The sequence below is a fragment of the Capsella rubella genome, unplaced genomic scaffold (assembly GCF_000375325.1).
Source record: "Capsella rubella cultivar Monte Gargano unplaced genomic scaffold, Caprub1_0 scaffold_6, whole genome shotgun sequence".
Taxonomy (NCBI): domain Eukaryota; kingdom Viridiplantae; phylum Streptophyta; class Magnoliopsida; order Brassicales; family Brassicaceae; genus Capsella; species Capsella rubella.
In genome coordinates, this window is record NW_006238918.1 from 9,968,464 (window position 1) to 9,993,609 (window position 25,146).

Here is a 25,146-nt window from a genome sequence, read left to right on the forward strand (position 1 = left end):
TTTTGGATGGACTATAAACTGTTGCGTACCGACTCTATTTATATGTAAAAACAGTCCGTAATTGGTTCGCAGCGATTTTCTTTTTTAAAATCCGTAATACTGCGGTTCATTCCATCAGTGGTTTTGTCCGCTTCAATCGCTGCCACTATTCGAACCCTATGTGTTATGGAATAGAATACAGTAATTTTATCAAAATTTCAACTTTTTGAGATTCGGAAAACAAATAGTTTTTTTCTATCTTTTCACCTTAATTTTGCAGTCTTTGATATGGATCCTTTCTTTCAAGAAGATGCATGCAGCATTATGATATATTTTATACAAAAGAGAATATAAGCCTCAAGTCAAGAGACTAGAATCTTGTTGTCGTCGGTTCGAGTTCACCTAGTTCTACAACTAGCACAATGTGGTTTTGATGTATGCAACATGATATAACCATCTTAAAACCTCATGTCTAAACGTTATCCAAGTTGAGCAAAGGTGTATTATGTTACACAAGAGAATTTATTGTTTGGTCGGTTACAAAAAGGTCATCATAACTATGGATCATCTGTTGGAGTAACTATGGGATATGAGTTTTGTATTCACGGCTCTTTAAAACCCCTCAAGAAGTAACAGGTAAGGGTGATGGACCTTGTTGCACAAATTGCCGATAATTCTGAAGGATCATATACTGACAAATTAAAGTAAGTATCCATGTGTCATGTTTTCGTTGACATCTGGAAACAACTCTCTAAAGACCATCTTCAAATCTTGTCTGCTTTATCATGCATGTTCAATAGCCCATAAAGCTGATTCGTTCTTTGAGCACTTCATGGTTTGGACCAGAAGAAACTGAAATCGTTTCCATATCAATTGTTCCAAGAAAGCCACATGAATATTGGGTAGATGAGTATGGTTAGAAAAATTACAACTCCTTTCTTAAATAACCTTACCATACTAATTTTTGTAAGCATAGTTTAGACTTTAGAGTACATTTTCTATGGTTAAATAAATATTTAACAAGAGAAATTTGTCTTTGTTGACGAAAAAGTAACTTTTGAATTTTGAGAAACGATAATTATAATGAGTTTTTGTATGTAGGGACGGGCAAAATACACCAATACAAAAATCCGAATTAAAATCGATCCAAAATACTCGAGTCATATCCGGCTGAACATTAAAAAATTATATGGGCGGGTTCTAAACATCTAAACCCAAAAATTGAATTCGAGCCGAAAAAATGGTATCCGAAATATCCAAAAATATAATTATATATACCAATAATAATTATTTTAATATTTTAATTAATCCAATTATCAATTTTACAATTATAAATCCATAAATATCAATTAAATTTAGATTATAATAACTAAAATATCCTTAAAACATAAATCTCTGAAAATTCTTAATTATTTTATTAAAATTTAATCAATGTTTTAGATCTTTTTTTCTAATACTCCGGATATCTGAACCCAAACCAAAATAACTCAAACTAAACCTGAATCCAAACCCAAAAATGAAAAAAAAATATCCAAACATCCCGCCCTAAACTCGGAAACGCAAACTTCCAAATAATTCGAATCAGAATTCGAACGGATATTCAAATGCTTAATGCATGTTGTGAAGGATAATTTTTACATTTTGTAAGATAACAGAAATTTTGAAACGGATGATTTTTTTTTCCTTTTATCCAATCAATATCATGTTATTCAGTTTTTGATGTTTTTAATTTCAACAGATAAAAATGAAGACGTCTACTTCGTGTATATATATTGATAATATAATTCTCGACGTCGGTCGTGCAATAAGAATAATTGTTATATTTTCAAATGAAATTTTATGATTTATATATAAATTTGATATGATATCTCTGATATCTATCTCTAACAGCAACAGTGAAGTCTCTATCATGGAGCTTCAAGGTTCCTAATAAGGAAGCATTCTATAATAGAACAATTCATTACAGCTAAGTTAATAGTGTGTGTGAGCAGTGTGTGAACCGTGAAGTGTGAAAACGTCCAAGTTATTAACTTTTTCTTAAGTACGATTAATCTTGTATAAATAATGCGATGACATGTTCAAATTTGGAACCATCTACGTTTATTTGGATTTGAAGTACAAGTACTGTATGTGATGTATATTTCACATACGGTTATATATATACTGTATATACCAAAGTTTTTACTAAGATTATGTGGTATTAACAATTAATATAGTTAGGTGCACAAAAAAAAAAAACAATTAATATAGTTGTAGATTAACAAATACGGTTTCAACTATGTTGTGGCCATGTCAATGTTTTTTGTTTTCGATATACCATTGTAGTGATTCAACTGTATTTATTCAACAGCTTAAAAAATATCCATTGTAAGTAGTGTTAGTCTAGTGGTCGACGAAAGTTCATTTAAAGCTTCTACATCAACAGATTTTGGATTCGATACGTATGTAATGAGATTTATTAATTTACAGATTTAGGAGATAAGCTTATAGAAGATCTATAATAATGCATAATTAGACCCATTCGCCGTGATTTTACGCATGAAAGAGATATCGTTAGAAAAATTGTAATATATGGTGAAACTAATATGGTCAGACAAAATTGTCGGTAATAATTACGTCATTGTAATATTCTCATAATTTGCAATAAATAATAAATAAAAATAAAAAGAAAATTAAGAGATCCTAGATCAAAACTCTTATTTCCATATCTGAAGCCATTATCTTTTACATAGTTTGGTCATAAACATTACAAACGGACGATTTTTATACTTTTACCAGAAGTTTCTATTGGTCCATCTTTTGTAAATGTCTACAAAATTAAGATGGATAACAACAAAATTACTACAATTTTACAGACCGATTAGTATGAAAATACATTTTCGAATCAGACAAAGCTTTAAACTCTCTATAAACAGAATTTAACAAAAACAATATATACATATAGATATTTAATAACAAGAATAATATTTCTCTTTAACCTGTAAAAATGATATAAAATGTCTAACAAAAAATAAGTTTAATATAAAAAAAATACAAAAACATAACATGTAAAATCAGACAGCTTTTTTATATCGTTTTGTCTAATATTGTACAAAATCAAAGACGTGTATATGTATGATCAAACATGTAAATTTAGACAACTTTTTTTTTTTCTTTCATTCTTGTTATCCCGTTTTAAAAATAAAAACCAAATTAAGTAACTAAAGACACAAAAACAAGCCTTTCTTTTATATATTTTTATATTTGTGTTATAAAAAAGATCTGATCTCATGACATAAAATTTGTGAAATTCATAGAAAATAAAAGCTAGAATATAATTTGGAATTTTAAACAGTAGTTTATTCAAGTTCAACTGAATTTCACTGTTTGTCGGTGCACGTGTACGGTCCAAGTCGCCAAAAGATACGTTTCCCACTAATCCGTAAAACAGTAAATGATACTATTCATATATATATATATATATAACTTTTTCATGATAATAAACAAAAATGACGTTTTACCAACACAGAAAAAAAAAAAACAATAATAAGAGAATAAACATATATTATATATATTATAAAGTTTTTTATTTATTTAATTAGAACTCAAGATCGAAACCTGAAAACTGAACATTGCTTTTATCGCCGGTACCATCTGCATCTACATGCATGGGTGTAGGAATATTATCAAGATCTTCGGATCCGACCCGGGTTTCCTCGGGTCGGGTTTCAAGATCTCCGGCTGATGTGGCCGTGGCTGTGGTGGTGGCAGTGGTCCCTGTGGAGGGTTGGCTGTACAAAGCTGTGAGTTGGTGAAAATAAGGACAAGTCCTTGAGTCAAGTGGTCTCTTCTTGTTAACATCTTTTGTCTTCCTAAAATACTTGTTGATGTTTTCCCATTTCTCTTTGCATCTCTTGGCACTTCTCTTGTACCCAAGCTCCAACATTTTCTTGGATATTCTTTCCCATAATGGAACAGCTTTTGATGATGGTGATGAGCTTTCATCATCGTTCATGTTGTTACTGATATTGCGTCTTATGTTGATAAGGGCCAACACTTCATCCTTTGGCCATCTCTTGCCAAGATCACTTTTATCTTCACTTTTTGGTGGTTTTGGGTTTTGGGTTTTGGTTTTTAGGGTTTTAGTTGGAATGGGTTGGAGTGACTTGTCATTGGTTAAAGGAGTTAGGGTTTGATGTAATAGTGATGATGATGAAGTTTGAAACTTCTTTCTTCTTCCTTGGGTTTGTGGTAGAGCTAAAGAAGATAAGTCTTGATCAAGATCATGGTCAGTGAACTTGGATATGAACTTGATGATGTTGGTGTTTCTATCACTAGCCATGGCTTGTTCTTGTTTTCTAACCTCTAACTCTTTGTTTACCCTCTCCATCTCTTGTTTCTTCCAATCTTCCTCTCTTGCTATCTTTTCTTCTTCCTTCTTCGCCATATCTTCAAGAAGCTTCTTATGCATCTCCTCTTGTTGTGCAATCATGTTCCTCACAAGACCTTCACAAAACCCTTTCAACACACCAAACCTCTCCTTCTCTTTCTTCCTCTTCCTCTTCTTCTTCTTCTTCTCCCTCATGACCATCATTAAGCTCGAAGATGATGAAGACTTCACATCATCTTCCACTACTTTTCCTACATCAATCAAGTTCATCTTATTCCCCATTGATGCTTCTTCTACTTGACCTTGATCCTGATCTCTCAATTTGTCCTCATCCATCAAGTCTTGTCCCGTTTCCTCCACGTTTCCTTTTCTCTCTAGTGAATTAGTCCTCTTGTTTTGGTTATCCCCAACTTCTGGTGAGACATGACCATCATAAAACTCCTCAACCTCACTAAATATCCTATAACTATTTCCCTTGTTGTTGTAATTGCCTATGTGTTGATGATGATCACTAGTGTTGTTGTTGTTGTTACCATTGAAATATCTTCTCTCTTCTTCTTCAAATTTCTCTTTGCATTCTTGTGGACTCCTCTTAAACCCAACTTCTGCCAACTTTCTACAACATCATAATTTCATAAACGACATAGCCTCATTAATATGTGAACATACATATATTAATATATAGACACACATACTTATACCAATTTAATATACACATATTTATTATGTCTATTATTTTTTTTAAAAATGTATTAAAATGTCAATTATTATGTATACATTTAAAATACGTATTAATGGTCAATCATTTGCTAACCTAAAAACTAAATAAAGATCCTAAAAGTGTTTAGTCGAAACAAACAAGATCTAGTCTACCATAATCAACTTGTGTAACTTGAATTCCCATTTATAATTGCTTTATTCTTTTTAATTCTACCAAAACTAATATGTATACATGAACACATATAAACATTAACTTAAGATACTTAGGTTCATGTCCATATGCATATACAGAAACATAAATATTTGTTGATGTATATATATACATAATTAGAAGAAATATGTGTTAATTAGTTACCTTGAGGTGTGTTCCCAAGTGAATTCAGGGAACCAATTCTCAACTGTAGATCTGAACCTAAGAAGAGCAAGAACTTCATCACTACACCATGGATGATGGTGATTGTCACTACCATCATGATCAGTGTGACCTATCCACTCAGCTGTAGTAGCAACACCACTATCTTTGATGTCATGGTGATGATGATGATGATGGTGGTGAATGATCTTGCGGCTATCAAGACTCAAAATATGCTGAGCTTGATGATGGTAGGTGTTGAAGGAAGCAAATGAGGCAGGGAAAGGGAGTGATCTTTCAGCCGCCGGTTGATGCGGCGGAAGAGGAGAAGCTGGCGGTGGTGATGTTATGAACCGGTGGATCTGCTCCGGTACTCCACCATCAAACATTTTCTTTTATTAGTCTTCTTGTTTTGTTTTGGTTTCACTTATAAAGCTATTCACATAGAAATCTCTCTTTACTCTCTCATTTTAGTGTCTCTCTTTTTTTTTTTTATATTGCTATTTTCTTTTTTCATTTTTGAGGACTAGAATTGATATTTATTAAACAAAAAAGTAAAATATCTGTGGTTGGTTTTATGCCATAAATGAATACTTTTTTTTTTATATCTTAAACATGATTTGGAGTGTATATTTGATTATTAATTGTATAAGAAAAACTCGTGGAACAGTGTATAATATATGTTATAAAATGTTATATACTAAGTAATTACAAGAATAAAAGATGATGGAGAAACTTTATTTTCTTTTCTGGTTTTGTTCTATTAACTTTTTAGAGAATCTTCAAACCATTCTTGAATTATTTGGCATATAGTTCAAGAATTGAGATTTTGAATCTCACGTACGGTCCTATTGATGAAAAGAAAATTAAATGCTAATTTTTATGAAAAAAATGATCAAAAGAAAATTTCTGATTTAATTGAATTTGTATATATGAGCAATGTATATATGTTTTGTTCTTATCTTTCTATAATATATTAAAACATAGCAATAATGAAATTACAAGTCAATTTGTTACTCGAAAAGCTACCTTGTAGATAAACACGCGTATACAGTCCAATTTTTTAAAAAAACTTTGTTTGTTTTTGCATAATAATTGACTGATAGTGAGAGTTATTGTATAATAAATGTAAAAGAAATTATATTAGATTCAAATTTACAAAATGGCAAAGAAAAATAAAACAATATTACTAAAAACGCCAAACATCACCTCTCTCTCATTTACCACTGACATTTTTTTTTGTCCCAATATATTATAAAATCGAATCATTTAGCCCATGTTATTGCCACCCCTTATGCTCAAACAAATTAAGTGAAACCTATGCATTAAAGGAATACTTGTATAGTTGAATACTTGAAAAAAGAAATGTAAAAATATTTTAAAGCTGGTTTTGAGATTCATATTTTTTTATACTTTTGTCTTAAATTCATAGGATAAAAATGGGCATGAGACATGAGTGTATTTCTTTAATTTCTAATAAAATAAAGGTACGAAAATAATTTTTTTTTTCTCGAGCCGTGGCCACCGAGAGATTAATATGGCGACATCGTCGAGCTTGTAGAATATTTCCGCGACCGTGACCATGAAGCGTTAGGCTTTCGTGGAGTTAGTCGGTTGTCTCCGAGTTTCAGACATCTAGATAATATATAAAAGAATGGTACGAAAACAAAAAAATTATTAAGATTCTGAAATCTATTAAGTTGGTGCGATATATCAAAAACGAAAAGAAAATATCAACCAAAAATATTGTATATTCAACTTTTTGAAACGCCAATAATATAATTTCTTATTTACAAAAAAAAAATTCATAACATACTTATATTAAAAAATTTATAATACATAGGCTAACAACTATTAATTTTATTTTTGGTCAATTACAAATGTTTAATTATTAAAACAGTTACGAAATAAATTTACTAATGAAAAAAAATTTAGTTAAGAAAAAAAAATTTCATAACAAAATACATAACTTAATAAATCAAATAAATTTTGCATAACTAAATAAAACTAGACATAAGAGATTAAATAGTAGGAGTGATCTCTTTTTTTTTTACATCTCACTGATTTTTCTAGAGACGACCATAAACATTTCCAGTATACAAAAATAAAATATAAAAACTGTGTTTTGTTTTGTCTTATTTTTACATAAATTATTCTTTGTCTTTATTATGATATAATATACTTAAGAAAACATTAAAAATATATATAAAATTATTTTTGGAGGTACATAATTTAGAATCCTATGCAGAAGCAGATGCAGATGATAGTGTAATAAACGGCAAACGAGAATGGCAGGGCACGTGAATACATGCAGGAACTGGGTCCTCTCTTTTTTATTTATTTATTTTTTGTTAAAAATTGATTTTTTTCTTTTTTTTTACGACCCCATTGATTTTGTCTTTTAGGTTTTTATTCATCTGCTTTCAGGTCCACGTTATTTATGGTGCACCTCATTATTATTTTTTTACTTTTGTCGACTTGTCGTTATTGTCGTCAGCGATATTGTATTGGATCATGGGAATCACACTATTAGGACGAGGTACGTGCAAATTCTTGCTTTCATTATTTTTTCTTTCTCTCTAGTGTCGGCTTAGTTTAGTTTCACATCTACTATACTTCTTTAGTTCTTTGCATGTCCATAAGACGGACGGATCACATTTATGTGATTCTTCTTCTTTGATAAACTTGTGTGTTTGTGGCTGACCTTAGCCCTGGGCATATGGGTTCTAGGTAGGAACCGATCGGTTCCGGATCTTACGGATATAAGAAAGTTTTATCCATTTAAGATCCAAAAAGTTTCGGTTCGGATAACGGTTTGGATCCTCTCGGTTCTGGGTCGGTTCGGTTTTACATTTTTGGAACCGTATTATATCCAAAATACTTGGATATTCATTTGGTTAGGGTAAAATGCACTCATTTGTATATGAAATGTAGCAAAATACCCAAAAATAAAAACAAAATAGAAAGAAAATTAGATTAGGTTTACTCTATTAGGGATACAATATCCCACATTGAAAGTTGAGTAGGATCCTCACTATTATATAAGATATATGGGCCTCTCCACTTATTGGCAATTGGTTTTAGGTTGGAACCCCACAATCTAATATACTCTAAATCCGGATAAACGGGTACTCATTTGGTTCTCAGGTAATATCTGGATCCGACCCGATATCCACGAGTAGAGAAGAACAATATCTATCAGTTATTTAGGCAATAACCAAATCTGAACCGAACATGTTATTTTTGGGTCGGTTCTAGTTCGATTTTTCGGTTCCAGTTTTTATGTCCAGGGCTAGCTGACCTAATGAATTTTGTTTTTGTTACAAAGTTACAAGTCAAAATGATTGTTACAATAAGAGAATGTGAGTTATTCTAAGCTGATGTTGTCTCACATGCGTCGTGTATGTGATCGATGATTTGGAGTTTTCATCGTTGATGGCTTGGTCACTCGAGCATCTAAGTCTCTAGAGCTAATATTTATCGTAACAAGACAATTCACAATAGTCTTTTCTCTTTTTCTTTTTGCAACTCGTTCCAGAAGGATAACAAAAACGTAATTGCTTCATTTTTTTCATATAGTTTAATTGGTTGATCGAGCAAATTGATTGACAACTTGGTTTTAGGATCGTATTGTGCTTTCATATTATTTTTTTTCTTTTGCAATGTATAGATATCTAATTCTTTTGACAATTTTTTTTTTCATTATTATTAATGAAATATTTACCATTTAGCAAAGGAAAAAAAACATTATAGAAGCCAGCAATTCGAGGTAAAAAGAAATGCCAAGTGATCTTTGATTTAGGAATTGGCAGGACATTTCCAAAACATTGCAAAATTATATAAACATATACCCTTTGAATTCGAGTATATTTTGGATGTAAGATCTAGGCTAAATGAAACTAGTTTTCGGCATTCAGATATTTGAATAACTAGTAAAAAAAATACCTATAGCCACTTGGCAGTCGCGAAATTTCATGGCTATAAGATATTTTTAAAAAGCCACAAATTATTTAAGGTATGCCGCTATAGCCACGAATATTAAGACACATCCACGAATATTAATCTCTATATTCAAGTGGCTATAAGATTTTTTTTTACTAGTGTATATTCGACTCAATACTTTTGGCTTTTGGATTTTTCAGATAGAGTTTATGAATTCTTTTTTTTGTTTTAAGTTAGTGCTTTGTCAAAAATGGCGAAAGAGATTTTACACATTTATAAGTAACTACTCTTTTGCATTTTACCTTACATAATTTAATTTGTTTGAATTTCTTTTCAATTTTGTTAATAATTTTAGTATATTATCCATATATTGAAAAGAATATCTCATTATATAAACTTTAGTTTTCAAAGTCAACCATTAACAAGATCGTGACACGTGTCAATTATAAACGATAAGATGTTGACACGTGTCGTACTAATTTTATTAATATTGGATAAAATAGAAATATTATTAACCCTATCGAAAAAGGAAATATATAAAATAAATATTATACAGAATTATATATTAAAAATTATTAATAAAATTAAACAAATAACCTAATTTCAGTTATGTCAATTTGATTTATTAATAAGATAGAAATTTAAAATTTATAACTAACAAGAATATATGGCGGTTTTTGTTTACAGAAGAGGATTAAGGTTTAAACTTTAATTTTACAATTAAATCAGGTTATTTGTTGGTTTGGGTATATAAATGATAAATAAGAATTATGGTTTAAGTTTAACAATTAAACAAGATTATATGTCGAAACTTGGTTTCTAAATTTACTAACTCACGTGATCATGATAAGTGTCAAGTAAAAACATAAGATGTCGCAACATGTTATATCTAATTTTGTTAATATTAAGATACAAATAGAAATTTTAAACAACATTAAAAATAATTATAAAAGATTAAAGAGAATTTTTGAGAAATACCACTTTTGGTGTACCCCTTTTCAAAAATACCTCCTTTATCTATCCATTTTCAAAAATATCCATGTTTAATATGAAAATTATAAAGTTTTATATTGTTTATAAGGTACTTCTATATAATAACTACTACTTGGAAATTTAATACAAATATTTTATAATGTTTTAAATGGTTTAAATCATTTTTACAAGTTTTATAAGGTTTTTTAAAGGGTTTATAAGGTTTTTAAAAGGTATTTATAAGTTATTTTACGCTATTTATAAAAGATATATAAATATTTAAACATATGTAAAGGTAATTTGTGTGTATATTGATAAGTTTACACACATATTTGGATAAATTCAACATTTAAAGTGGTTTATTTTTTTAAAGTTTGATTTATAGTGGTATTTTTAAAAGGTGGTATGGAAAAAGGGTATTTTTGATAATTAAAAAGTAAAAAAATTGATATTTATAAAAAAATATGTGTAAGTTTATATATTTAGACACAAATTATCTTTCTATGTGTGTAAATTTAAATACCATATAAATACCTTTTAAAAACCTTTTAAAAATTATTTAAAAACCATATAAAAACTTTGTTAACCTTATAAAAACCTTATAAAATTCTTATAAATGCCGTTTAAAACTTTTATAAAAGTTTATAAATATTTGTATTGAGTCTCCAAATAGTAATGATGATCTAGATGTACCTTATAAACTATATAAAAGTTTACAATTTTTCATATTTGAAAAATGATATTTTTAAAATGAATAGAAAATTGGTGTATTTAAAAAACAAAATGGTACACCAAAAGGGGTATTTCTCAAAAATTCTCTTTCAACAATTAACCTAATTTTCGGTTTTGCCAGTTGTAGGTTTTACAATTATAAGGGTTATATGTTGAGTTTATAAATCGGCATTTTAGTTTAGATTTTATAATTAAACGAGATTATTTATCGGTTTGGGTTTATTAAAGAGGAGTGGGATTTAGGTTTTACAATTAAACAAGGTTATTTATCAGTTTGGGTTCATAAAGGAGAATTAGGATTTACAGTTTACAAATAAATTAGATTTTGAGTTTAACTAAATACATAATTTTATTCATGATTTTATTTTATAATATGTTATATTTGTTTAATTTTTAATTTATGTATAGATGTATTATGCCATTGAGAAATTTCATTGTCTAAAACATAAGGGTGAATAAAATATTTTGGAAAATAATATTTTTAGCTTAAATTAAAGATAATAAATTCAATGTAAATCGTAATATAGTAATTTTAAAATATTTTTAAAGAAAATAAGTAGTTTTTTATAATTCGTATTTGAATTTTTTTTTAATGTTTTCCTCAACAATGCTATAATTTATTTTAGAACTTTTATGTTTATTTGCGTTGTTTATATGAATTTATTTACAAATGACTATATTTGTATTTAACATCATATTTTAGATTGATGTTAATTTGAAAGAACTTTACCATCATATTAAATAATAATTAATTAATTTTCATAGTCTGAGAATGATTTTCTGAAAAATTGAAAGTTAAGAAATAATTTTTTTTACAAAATGATATAATCATGTTTTAGAGGATAATTGCTAAATTAAGATTTTTAAAAAATATTTTAGCAATATTATGAGTAATGGTGAATAGCTCCCAAATATCTCCCAAATGTTTCGATGATTGTCAATTTGACATTACTAGATTATTATAATTAACGTTTAATAACGAATTTTAAGATATATATATATATATATATACACGTTTATTTGATACTTCAAACCAAATAAAATCTCTTTCCAAATGAAATTAATTTCTCTTATTTTTTCAAAAAAAAAATTTGGAAATGATTTTTTTTATAAATTATAATTAATTTTAATTTTAATTTAATTTTAAATAAAGATAACCCGTCTATCGGACGGGTACTAAACTAGTATTATATATATATATATATGGACATATTTGTATTTTTTTTGTCAACAGATATTAAGTTTTGTCAACAAATATTAAGTTATCAAACCATAAATAGACGTAAATGTTAACAAATGAATAGGAGTACCATTAGTCCATTAGCTTGTCCAATTTGGGCCGTCTATTGTCACATAAAGTTTCAACACCATATGCCCACAAAAATGGAATTTACGACTTCTTTTAAGTTATCTATGCAGAAAACAGAAAACGAAAATAAATATCCTAAACTAATGCGATCAAATGTATGATGTATCCATGCAAAGTTGAGACGCTTATTGTTAAACAAATCGGATAAGCAAAGTGACTCGTCATGGTTCATGGAATTGGTAGATCATCGGTAAAGTCTCGCCACTAATTTTTTAAAATTTATCATTGTAGATATATTGATAACAAACATAAATTATGTTTAGCGTACTTTTAGATATTGGGCATGTACCTGCGGTTTGGCTGCCGCAGGTTACCGCAACGGCGAACGCAATGTTCTGCGATTAAAAATTTTGAATGTCGATTTTATTTAGCGATCAAAAACGTTGCGTTCGCCGCAACCGCCTTCGGTGACCAAACGAACATATCCGTTGTAGGTCAAAAATTTTTGCTTGTCTAATATCTTATTTGTTTTGTCAAATGGTGTACAATAGAGACTAAAGAAAGACAAACCAAAGAGAGACTACGAAAACTAACCTACGACTTACATACTTCAACTAACCCATAATTTACCCTAGATCAAAATTATAAGCTTTCCACAACTATAAACGAACATCCATTTCTCATTCAAACGAACTCCGTTTTTGACTCTTTCTTTTTTGTCAATACTGGACCACAACTGGCCGGTTTTTGATATTCCAATATTCAACAGTGTAGTGCACACATCAACGATTTCATCGTATTCTAATCATTTCGATGAACGTTTTCGCCATAATATACATCGAAAAATTATCATACCCACTTCGTCAAAAAACTAGTTCCAACATAGAGGTTAATTACAAGTTATGAGGGATATAATTTTAATTATATTAAATTGTGTTGCTTGTACAAACCTCTTAGATTACAAAACTCTCTTTGCTATATCTAATGGTAATAATTGATCTTTACGATTTCCTTCATAGTATTAGAGCCTGAACCAAAATTTTGATTTTTTTTTCCTTTGCTTCTCAACAATGAGAAATGGCGAGAATAGTGCTACCTTGTCTCTGAACCCAAACCCAACAAACCCAAAATCAACGACTCGATAAACCCGAACCTAATTCACTACAAGAAAACCTGCGTTTTGGGGACTAGCTGTTGTGACTTTTTTTTCGGTCGCAAAAAAGAACGACGATGTTGTGACCATTTTACGATACATAAACGATAATAGCACCTCCAGATGGAAACCGTCGGTAATTAACAATGAATGATTAAAGTCTCAAAATAGTCTCTTATTTGCGTTCTTTTGCAACTAATTTGCGACTAAACTAAAATAGTCGAAAACGAGTCGCTCAAAGCGACTATTTTGCGACTATTTTAATAGTCGGAATTATATGATCATGGATAGCTCGGAGCTTGGAGATATTGAATAGCTTGAACCCGAGAAGGACACAGAGCTGTGGAGCAGCTTGAACCTAAAGAACAGCTTGAAGACGGAGGGATTATAACTGAAGAAGCTTTACAAGTCCCTAAAGGTCCTATGACAAGATCAAAGACGAAGCTTCTAAGTCAAGCTACCACCACACTTCTACAACAAGTTCATGGTAGTCTTGAGTGTGCTTATCCAGCCACCTTGGTTGTGATTCAAGCAACTTAAGCAGAGATTTTGGAGGGTGTGACTTGTACTCTTTTTTCCCTACTCTTGGTTTTGTCCCACTGGGTTTTCCAAGAGAGATTTTTAATGAGACAAGCCCACACACTTTTATAAGAGCCCATTGTTCTCCATCCCAGCCCGTTCCAGAGAAGCCGAAGAGTCATTTTGTTTTGTGGCCCTAGTCTCTTAAACTCTATATATTCAGTCTTCTTTCTCTATAAAAATCATCAAACCTTTTTCTATCTAAAATATTTTCTGAATTGGTTTGTTCTTGAGCTTGTGTGTGTAATATCACAATCTCTTCTCGTGAATGGTCTTGGTGCGTCATATTCAAGCAGGAACGAGTTCGAAACTTCAAAGGCTTGTCATAACCCTTGAAAGTTTCTACCAATCCATTCTCAGTCCAGAAATCATCCCATTCACTCATCTGCTCAAACCCGCCAGTTTTAGAACTGCCGTCCGTTCACAGCCAGGCCGCCCATCTCACAAACCCGCATGTTTTGGAACAGCCGTCCATTCGCAGCCCGGCCACTTATCAGATCAAACCAGGCACCAATATGCACAAACCCGCCTATTTTGGAACCGCCGACCATTCCAACCCGGCCACAATCACAGATCTACTCCATCAACCACACATAATTTTCAAGAGGCAAAGATCTTCTAACCATGATCATATTATGTGGTATAATAGCCCCTTTGTGTCATGTTCCATCCAAACAATATTTTGCGTTTAGTTCTGTTAGGGATTGTTGTTTGTGTGAGGAACTTGTTAGTCCGCACAAACCCGCCTGTTTTGGACCTGCCGACCATTCCAACCCGGCCACAATCACAGATCTACTCCATCAACCAAACAAAGTGTTCAAGGGGAAAATATCTTCTCACCAGTATCATATTACGGAAACAATAGTCCCAAACTAGTCACAAAATAGCGACGGATTTGCAACTTCGTGTAGTAGTCACAGTAAAATGTTGTTACAAACGTTGAAAATGTGAAAGTTCGGTATAGCAAACTTTTGCTACACCAGTAGTTTTAGTCGCAAATAAGTAGGCAATAATTTTTTGAAAAATGTTGAAAATGTGTGGTTGTAACAAAGTTTTGCGACTCCTTTTGAAGTGGTTGCAAAACCGTCGCAAAACAAAATCCCCTTAACTTCTTCAAACCCAAACTCAAAGTGAGTACAAAAAGAAGAGCGAGACAAAAGATAAGAAGAGAGAGAAGGGAAAATAAAAGAAAAGAGAGGAGAGAAAAAGTAGTTAAAGCGATGTTGAATATCCTTCACGAGAATGGATGTACAATCGGATCGATCTCGGAACTAATTCAATGGGATATTTGGCAGGTGTAGAACAGTTCATCGAGTGTGCGAGTAGCAATGAACAAAATAGAAGAGGTAGGTGTTACTGGTCTTGTGTAGTATGTGCGAATTCAAAATTGTTGAAACTTAGCACAATATTGAGTCATTTGCTAAGTAAAGGGTTTGTGGCAAATTATTATGTATGGTATGGACATGGTGAAGATTATGATGTTGTTGGAGAGGGAAATAATAGTCTTTATGGTAATAATCCAGATTATACTAGTCATGAACCAATATGATTTGATCATGGGGAGGGAACTAATGAATCAGTAGGTTTTGATGGGAATAATGTGTATGCTGAGATGGTTCATGATGCATTTCATGGTTTGATACCATATAATGAGTATCGTGAACATGATCAAAGTGGGAATGATGGATGTCGGTAAGGTCAATCGCAATTATTGTTAGCAGCTCGGTTCATGAACAATAAGGTCGATTACAATTTGTCTAAAACTTGCATGGATTCATGGGCATAATTAATTTACAGAGTTTTTACCAGATGGTAATCATGCAACTAGTTCATATTACGAGACCGGGACATTGATGTGAAAGCTAGGATTGCCATACTATACTATTGATGTATGTATAGATTATTGTATGCTCTTCTGGAAAAAAGATGATAAGTTGGAGTATTGCAAGTTGTGCAGAAAACTAAGGTATAAGGTTAGTGAAGGAAGAACAAGAATACCATATAGTAAGATGAGGTACTTACCCATTGGAGATAGGCTGAAGAGAATGTACCAATCTAAGAAGAATACAACTTCTATGAGATGGCATGCTGAGCAGGATTCGGAAAAAGGAGTAATGTGTCATTCATCAGATGCGGCTGAGCGGAAGAATTTTCTGCAATTGCATCCCTCATTTGCAAATGAACTGCAAAACGTTTATCTTGTACTATGTACGGACGATTTTAATCCTTTTGGGATGTCCAAAAATCATTTGTTGTGGCCAGTGATCTTGACTCCATACAACTTGCCTCTTGATATGTGCATGAGGAGTGAGTATTTGTTTCTGACGAGCTTGATTATCCAGGATTTATTAACCTAAAGATCACAATTTTCTATTGTGAATGGTTTGACCCAACGGTTGATAAAGGAAGTATTAGAGATTGCGGCATTGTAGAGAGCAATCATCTCTATTGTCCCTTTTCAATAATTTTAATCTCCTATATCCCTTTTTATTCTTCATACCCCTCTCTCATTAAACCAAATGTGTTATTCCTTTTCTACCCTCTCTATTTTCTTTTTCTTTCTATTATTATTTATTTTTAATAATAAAAGAAGAAAAATAAAAAACAAAAAACAAAAAAATCAAATCGGTACTCCCCTCCTTCCCTGACGAGCTGGTTCTCTCCTCCTGTCGCGAACTCATTAATTCCGGCGCCGACGCAAGCTCTCCTCATCCATTGTCGCCGTTTCTTCACTTTTTGCGAGCTGTGGCAATCTCTCCTTCACATTGCAGGTGTGTTCTTTGTCAATTCTTAATTGAATAGTTTAGGGTTTGGATATTAGAAATCTAGATTGAATTGTGGTTGAGTAGCTTAGCACATTAGGTGTTTCACCATGGGTTTTGGGTCGATTAAGCTATTTAGTTGATAAGAAATTGATTTCAATGTTTGAATCGTGTTGAATTGCAGAATTTAGGAGCCAAAACATTCGATTCGATTTTGAGTATAACTAGTAAAATTAGGCAAAGTGGTAAAGGTAGTATAACTAGTAAAATTAGTAAAACTAGTAAAACTAGTGTGACTGGTAAAACTGGTAAAGTTAGTACATAGGTAGAACTGGTACAACTAGTAGTATTACTAATTGAGTTTTTTGGAATTGTTTTGGCAGGATACAATGAGCGAAAACGTTAGAATACATTTTAAGTGTGAAGGTCGGTTGTATAGTATTATGTTCAAGACACAAGTGAGTGATATAAAATTGTTGATGTTATAAGCAAGGATATACTATCCGCTTGTGGTAGGATTGGTAGGATTGAGGGAAAAGTGTGAACTTATTGATGATGAGGATGTGAATGTGTATCTAACATCTTTGGATCATGAGAACCGAAGATGTATGTTGTTTGTGGATGTCACAAAAGTCTCAGAACAGCCTGAGCAAGTGGTTAATGATGAAGATGAGGCAGTTAGAGTGGGCCAAAGTTCTGTTGGTATGAATTATCAAAAGCAAAGTTATGTTAACGCCATTGTTCCGTACATTGAGAAAGAAGAAGGAAAGAGTGTAGATAGTAATTCTGAAACTGTACCATGTGATGAAGGAGATGAATATGTTGAGCCACCACCTGTTGTAGAACCTTGTAGGTTCATAGCTCCATGGGAAGACGGTTTAACTTTTAGTAAATTTCAAGAATTTTCAAACAAGAAGGCTTTGCAAGAAGTGGTGGATAGAGCTTCGTTTGCTAACTGTTTTACTTTTGCAATAGTGAAGTCGGATAAGGTGTGTTATGTGTTAAAATGTTCTAAGAAGGTTGTACTGGGGTTTTACGAGCTGTAATAGTTCATGAGACTGAGATTTTCTCGATCCGCCGGCACAAAAAGATGCATACTTGCTCTCGAGCGAGTAAAGGTTAAGCAACAGTAAGAGCTAAGGCACTCCGGAATTAGTTGCATCTCTTTTGCATGGTGATTATCCAGGACAGATGGAAACTCCACATTCTAAAATAATCATGGAACTTGTGAAGACCAAATTAGGTGTGAGTATATCATACTTGACGGCCTTGAGAGGGAAACTTACAACTGTTAGTGATTTGCGTGGTAGCCCAGAAGAAAGCTACCTAGTTATTTGCACATGTTAGAGACAGTTAATCATGGTACGAGAACTTATGTGCATATAGATGAGAATAAGTAATTCATGTACTTCTTCATAGCTTTGGGAGTTAGCACTGAAGGGTTTCAAGTCATGAGGAAGGTTATAACTATTCATGCAATATTTATAAAGAACGGATCTTGAGGTGTTCTTGTTTTTGCCTCGGCTCAAGATCCTAATCAGCACCATTATCCCTTAGCTTTTTGTGTTTTTGATGGTGGGAATGATGCGAGTTGGGATTGGTTTTTGGAGACTCCTCTGAAATAGTATTTATGACTGACAGAAATGCAAGTCTTATCAAAGTCATAGCTAATGTGTATCAACAGGCTCATCGTGGGTATTGTATATACCATTTGTCCCAGAATGTGAAAGGTTATGCTTCCAACGTGAACAGAGATGTCGTTGCATAAAGATTCATGAATTGTAGTAGGATTTACACAGTGGATGAATTCGATGAGGCATATACTTCGTTTAAGACAAGATATTCTTCTACTGCCAAGTATCTTGAACAATCAACCAAAAATGGGCAATATGTTTATTTCCTAGAGAAATGTACAACCTAGAAACAAGCAACTGTAGCCATGGGCATTCGGTTCAATCGGGTTAATCGGTTCAGGTTATTTGGTTTTTCGAAATTTCGGTTATCTAAAAAGCTGGCCGAATTGACCCAAATTAAAATTCGGGTCGGTTATCGAGTTTTAAATCAATTCCGAATTGAAATGAGTTTTTTCTTTCTCGATTAATTTAAACCGAAATACAGAAAAGAGTTAATGGACTGAAACAAAACAAAATCTAATAACAAACCCAGTAAATAAATCTACAACTACAATATGAAAGGCCCAACCCATTAACAATTAGGGTTTTCGACACATTGCTCATGGTGACAAAACGGCCGGAAGTGTGATGCCGGCCACGACAGCTGTGAAGATGACAAAGAAGCTTCCACTTCTCTTTTTGAGATGAGATTCACTTGCTGGACTGGAAGAACTAGCTTGAAAACCGTGTGAGATGCGTATTGAAATACAAATCCACGAAAGAAAGAAATAACAAAATCCACAACGTAGTTAATTATCTAAATGACTAAAATAAAACATTTGGGTAGGAGAAGAGACTTAAATGCAGAGAATACATAGTTTCGTAGATGTCATCTTCCAAGTTGGAGATGATGCAACAAGTTTGATTAAGATACGTGATGATGGTGATTGATGAGTGTTTGAGGTTTTGGTGTTTATCGCCTTTGTTTCGCAACAGCCGGAGAAGAAACAAAAGAAAGGGGATAACTTATCAGGGTTATGAACATTTTAGGCTTTATATATCTCGGTTTAAGAAAAACCGATCGATTATGGGTCGCCGAACCAAACCAAAGTGATAACAGAATGTCAAAATCAATTTTTCAGATTTGTTTGGTAACCCTATCTAATTCGGTGCCGATAATCGAAATCGTTGGTTTTCTCGGGTCGGTTTTCTTGGTTCTCGCCGTTAGCTCAGGACTAAGCAACTGTGTTGAATCATGGAACATCGTATTTAAAGACGCTAGGAGGTAACTTTAATTCCCATGCAATATGCGATTATTGAATTTTTTTCTCAATGGTTTAATGAACATCGAAAGAGGTCGTTCCTGGTTTGGTTGCAAATAAATTGGTGCCTTTCGTGGAGAATTATTTGCACAATTTATGGGGTGTTGCTGAGAAATTAAAAGTGATTGAGCTAAACACTTTTGAACGTGGATACAATGTCATTGACAGTGACGGAAAGCCTTATTTGGTGAAGTTTCTTTTGAGAAGTTGTAGTTGCAGGTTTTTTGATATCCAAAAGTACCCTTGTGTACACGCACTGGCTGCTTTCATACACTACTGAACGAATGGAGATGAAATTAGGGATATCCAAATGCATGAGTTGTGTACTAAGTACTATTGGACGGAGCTGTGGGCAATAGCGTATTACAAGACAATTTATCTAATACCAGATAAGTCTCAGTGGAACGTCCCATATTACTTTAAAGATGTGCACATCATTCTACCAAAGCGCAAAAAAGGGTGGAAGAAAGATAACTGAAAGGTTTACATCTACGGGAGAAAAGCGACCACCAAAGAGACCTAGGACGCAGAATAAAAGGCGACGGAGACAAGGACTACAATGGTTGTTGTTTGGAGTTTCTAGTAATGTCTGATTCATGATTAAACCTTTGGTTAGTATTACCACAAATGTTTTGGTTATGTGACAATGTTTGATTGTTTGTTAATTTGATGTGTATATGGTGTCTCATTGCAGGGTAAAAGTAGCATAAGTAACGTAAAACTGGCATGAGTAACGTAAAACTGGTACAATTGGTGCAATTGGTGCAATTGGAACAACTGGGAAACTGGTACAACTGGTGCAATTGGAACAACTGGGAAACTTGTATAATTGATTTAATAGTTGAGCATGCATAAACTGATTTTTAAAACTGAACTTAAGAATGTGTGTACTATTAAAAGACAAAATTAATGTTTTAAGGTCTGGTAAGAGTTAAAATTTTCAAATATATATATTTTGGGTTGGTACGTAGGAATCTAAACAAGTGTTTTCTTATACTTTTAAGTTCACTTTGTAAATTATCATTAGGTTGAGATGAGAAAGTTATAAAATTATATTTTTAAATATATGAATGCATAGAACCCTCATATTTATATGTTTATAAGCTTTACTCAACTGTACAACTAAAAAATATAATTTTAAGAGGTTGTAAAACTAATTAAATTGAAATACCCTAAAAGTACAACTATTTGCAATCTTGGTACAACTAAAATCTTCAGTATAACTATGTGTGAACGTATAGTGTGAACACACTTGTTGCCAGGTGTCAACGTATGAATGGATGTGTGTGTATTTTTTATTTTTTTATTTTGTGGCAAGAAAAAGATTTAAAAAATTTACCCCAAAAATTTCAAAATTTTCCCCAGAAATGTACAGGAGAAGAGAACAAATTAAAGATCTTTTACCTCATAAAATATAAAGGATAATAAAACGTACAAATCTTCGTTTACGCCATTAAAATGAAAACGAAAGGTTTCAAAATATCACTTAAAATGGTATATAAGGAGAGATATAAGAGTAGAGGAAGTGTACTTAGTAGATTCTCTCGTTTTATCTTTAAGTTAGTATTTCTTGCTTCTCATCTTCTTTTTTATCTCTAATGGTTTCAGGTTAAGTAATACAATATGATTTAATTTTCTAAAAGACATAAATTTACCCCTAAAATTTCAAAATTTTCCCCAAAAAATTTGAAAATCCTGCCCAACCAAATTTGAATTTCAAAATTTTGAAACAAAAATAAAAAATTCACTAAAATCAAAATCTCTTTATCTTTATCTTCTTTTTCTCTCTCATTCATCTTCATTTTCTTCATCTCTCTCATTCATTGTCATTTTTCTTCATCTCTCTCATGCATCTTCATCTTCTTCTCTCATTCTCAATCCTTTTTGGCTATGGAACGATACTATGAAGGCAAAGCTGTCTCTACACTATTAATGGCCACAATCAAATTTAAAAAAAGGGTTGCTAAAAAAAAAAAATTTAACAACTAAACGAAAGTAAAAAAATTAAAAAAACCAGTAATTTCCAAACACTGTAAATTACATAAAATAAGCGATTTATTCTTCAAATCTAGCTATTCTCTTTGCATTTCTTCATGCAAACTTATTCATCAAGTCTTTAAAATCATGTTTTTCAGCCATACGTCTTGTAATCAATATTATCGACAACCCATTTAGTCTCTCTTGCGCCATAGTTGACCGTAAATAAGATTTTATGAATTTCAACTTTGAAAAACTTCTTTCTGTAGAGGCAACAGAAACTGGAATCGTCATCATTATGCGGTATTCAGTTCATGTATTCGGATAACAACTTTTCATCTTCTTCAGAAAATTCAATACCTCGATAGCCTTTTTCATCTCTTTTGGCAAAACCTCTTTGAAAAGTTTTATCTCTAAAAATAAATCATTACCATCTAGATGAGAATGCATTTCATGCTTCAAGAAAACTTCAAGGTTAGTACAAGAAACCATCAAGTCTTCATCATTTGCTAATTGCAGTTTCGTCAAGTCAAACAAATATCCAAAAGTATTTCATAACCTTGAGGCTGATCAAATCTTGTTTCAAGAGAAACCAAACATTGATCCACAATTTTGATGAAGTAGTTGCTCCTAAAGTTTTCTTCCGCTGATTATATCATATCTTCCCCAACATTTTTTAGCTTCTTCGTCGTTATAGCGTTTTCTTTTACATATGTGTTTTGCTTTCACAGAGAATACATTATCAATATCCATACTAATAGCAATCCCCTCATCTTTTACTTTTGCTGCTTGAAAGCCTGTTTCTCTATAGTTTCTGAAAATAGAAACAAGTCCTTTTAACTGAGAAATAGCAATATCAATATCCATATCTTCTGACTGCAAGATCCTACTTACTTTGTTGACAACTAACAAAGACTCATACCAAATTACCATTCCAAACAAAACTTCAAAACTCCTAATTCCATGTATTTCACTCATTGCAAGAGACTCGGCTTCATTTTTCGTTTTTGGATTATCACTGTTTTCAACCAAGTAAAATAACGCATCTCGTATATGAGGAGCTTGAAATCGTATTGCTTTAACACTTTGAACACGACTCTCCCAACGAATTTGTGACAACGGCTTAACTGTAATAACATTCACAATATCTCTAAAAACATCACAATTATTTATAGAACACGCAAACAAACAATAGATACGCTGAACAATACCAAAAAATGATGCTATCGTCGAAGAGGAGGCTATATCTGAAAGTGCCAGATTCAAACTATGACAACCACATGGTGTGAAACTGCTCTTGTATTAACTTCAAGCAATCTTGATTGCACTCCTTTATTTTTTCCTTTTATGTTTGATCCATTGTCATAACCTTTTCCCTCTAATGTCATCAAAAGTTAACTCACGAGTATACAAAACTTCTTGCAAAGTGTCAAAAAGCCCAGGACACAGTACCAATCATCATTATCTAATCATTTTGAATAACAGGACTCAGATAATGATGATGTGTTTCCTTTTTTTCAATTCTTCTTATGTGTTCTTGCATCACAGGATCAAAATCTCCAAACACCTCAACCATGCCCAAAAAATTTCCATTCTAATCTTTATGAATCTTATCACTGCTTCCACAAAATGCTATATTCTTTTTTCAAAGACCCTTTACCAAAGCAATTATCCTCAACAACACAACTCTCCAGTGTTTTTTCTCTTTTCCAACATATGCTTCTAACTCCATCCAACAAATCATGCATCTGATATGATTAGGACCTTTTCATGCTCTCTTAGCATTTTTGAAACGTTTCTCCAGTCACTATACCCGGTAGTTGCCAACTGATTGATATTTTTATCTTGTGTGAATAATTTACAGCAAAAACAAAAGATCTTATCTTTTACCTTTGAGTAAACAAGTCATTGTCTATCTTGCTTTTCTCCATTTATTATATTTCTCGTGTAAGACGAATGAGAAAAACATCTTCCAATAGAATCTCTTGGAAAATAAAAGTCGATGGGAAGTCTTTTGATTGGACCCTTATTAACAACAAAAATCTCTCAGTCTATTATCAATTACTCTTCAATTTCCGGGATCATTGAAATCTCTATATATATGATATTACTTAAAATCAAATCTTTTCTCCTCTTCATTCTCAATCTCCCTATCATTCCTATTCGCATTCTCATTCTCTTTCTCCATAGACTCATGTTCATCGCCGGGTTCAGCAATTTTTCTACCTTGGGTGTTTTCTGAAATACCAGCTTATTCACTACTCACATTAATCTCTTTTTCTAAGGGCTCATCAGTTTTAGAAGGTTCAGAACTTTTTAGGTACCTCAACATCAAATTTTCCATTGATTTTGTTAATGCCTCTTGTCTCTTTTTTTCCTTATTTTTGATGCTCCTCCTGGCACTATCTTTATTCGATTTGAAGTCATCTTCCTGCAACCAAAATTTGAAAACAGGATTAGGGCTGGGGGTTTGACGAGGAGGAAGAAGAAGAAGAGAAAGATGTTTTAGGTTTATAAATTTGTTTCTTATTTTTCTTTATTCTTATTTTTTATAATTTACATTTAAGTAAAAAAAATTCTCTTTTAATCTCGAAATTATATACATATCCATATATATATATATATACATATATATGTTTTAGTTTTATTTATTCTGGCTCAGAAATATGGAAAAAAAACAAATTTGCTTAAAAACGGAACAAGGAAAAATTTGCCTTAGTGGGGAATCAAATTGCAGACATGGAAAACACATGCCAAGGTTATTACCACTAGGCTAAGGAAAAACTATTGGAAAAAATGCCGAAGTTTTCCTAGGTTGATGCGATTGAAGAAGATACCAAAAGCTTAAGGAAACAGTATGAAAAGCACGCTGCTAGAATATGGGAATTCGGAAACCATGACTTTCTAATCTCTCAAATGAAGTTGAAGCTAGAAGCCAATGATGAAGAGATTGCCAAACTTAAGGAGCTAGTGTCAAAGCTTTTGGGTCGAATCGAGACACTTGAAGAAATTAGCTTTAAGTGATTTGATTCTTATCGTTGTTTCTTGTTGAACTCTATGTTGTGTCTTTTTGAATTCTATGTTGAACTCTATCTTATGTATGTTGCAAATCTATGTTGAGTTATGCGAAAAAACAATTTATTTTTACCCAATTTTTCTAGTAACACCAACATCAATCCCAGAAAAACAGCCTAGTTTTACCCAGTTGTTCTAGTAATACCAACATCAAACCCAGCAAAACAGCTTAATTTTACCCAGTTGTTCTTGTAATACCAATATCAAACCCAAAAAATTACAATTTAGTTTTACTAGTAATACCAATGTTGAACCCAGAAAAAACAGACTAGTTTTACCCAGTTGTTCTA

At 32.1% G+C, this 25,146-nt stretch overlaps 1 protein-coding gene across 1 annotated transcript; it reads right to left on the reverse strand.

Annotated features, from left to right (window-relative positions):
* Window positions 1-3,502: 3,502 nt before the first annotated feature.
* On the reverse strand, window positions 3,503-5,915 carry LOC17882609 (trihelix transcription factor GTL2). Its single transcript, XM_006287260.2, has 2 exons — window positions 5,424-5,915; window positions 3,503-4,964 (listed from the first exon to the last, which is right to left on the reverse strand). The coding sequence occupies exons 1-2, from the start codon at window positions 5,807-5,809 to the stop codon at window positions 3,557-3,559; spliced, it is 1,794 nt and encodes a 597-aa protein (XP_006287322.1). The 5' UTR covers window positions 5,810-5,915; the 3' UTR covers window positions 3,503-3,556.
* Window positions 5,916-25,146: the final 19,231 nt, after the last annotated feature.

What these genes read in the sequence shown, in the direction of transcription:
- LOC17882609 (XM_006287260.2), bottom strand. Translation starts at nt 5,809, where the DNA reads ATGTTTGATGGTGGAGTACCGGAGCAGATCCACCGGTTCATAACATCA. An exon ending in ACTTGGGAACACACCTCAAG is followed by an intron (nt 4,965 to 5,423) that starts GTAACTAATTAA and finishes ATGATGTTGTAG; the next exon opens with AAAGTTGGCAGAAGTTGGGT.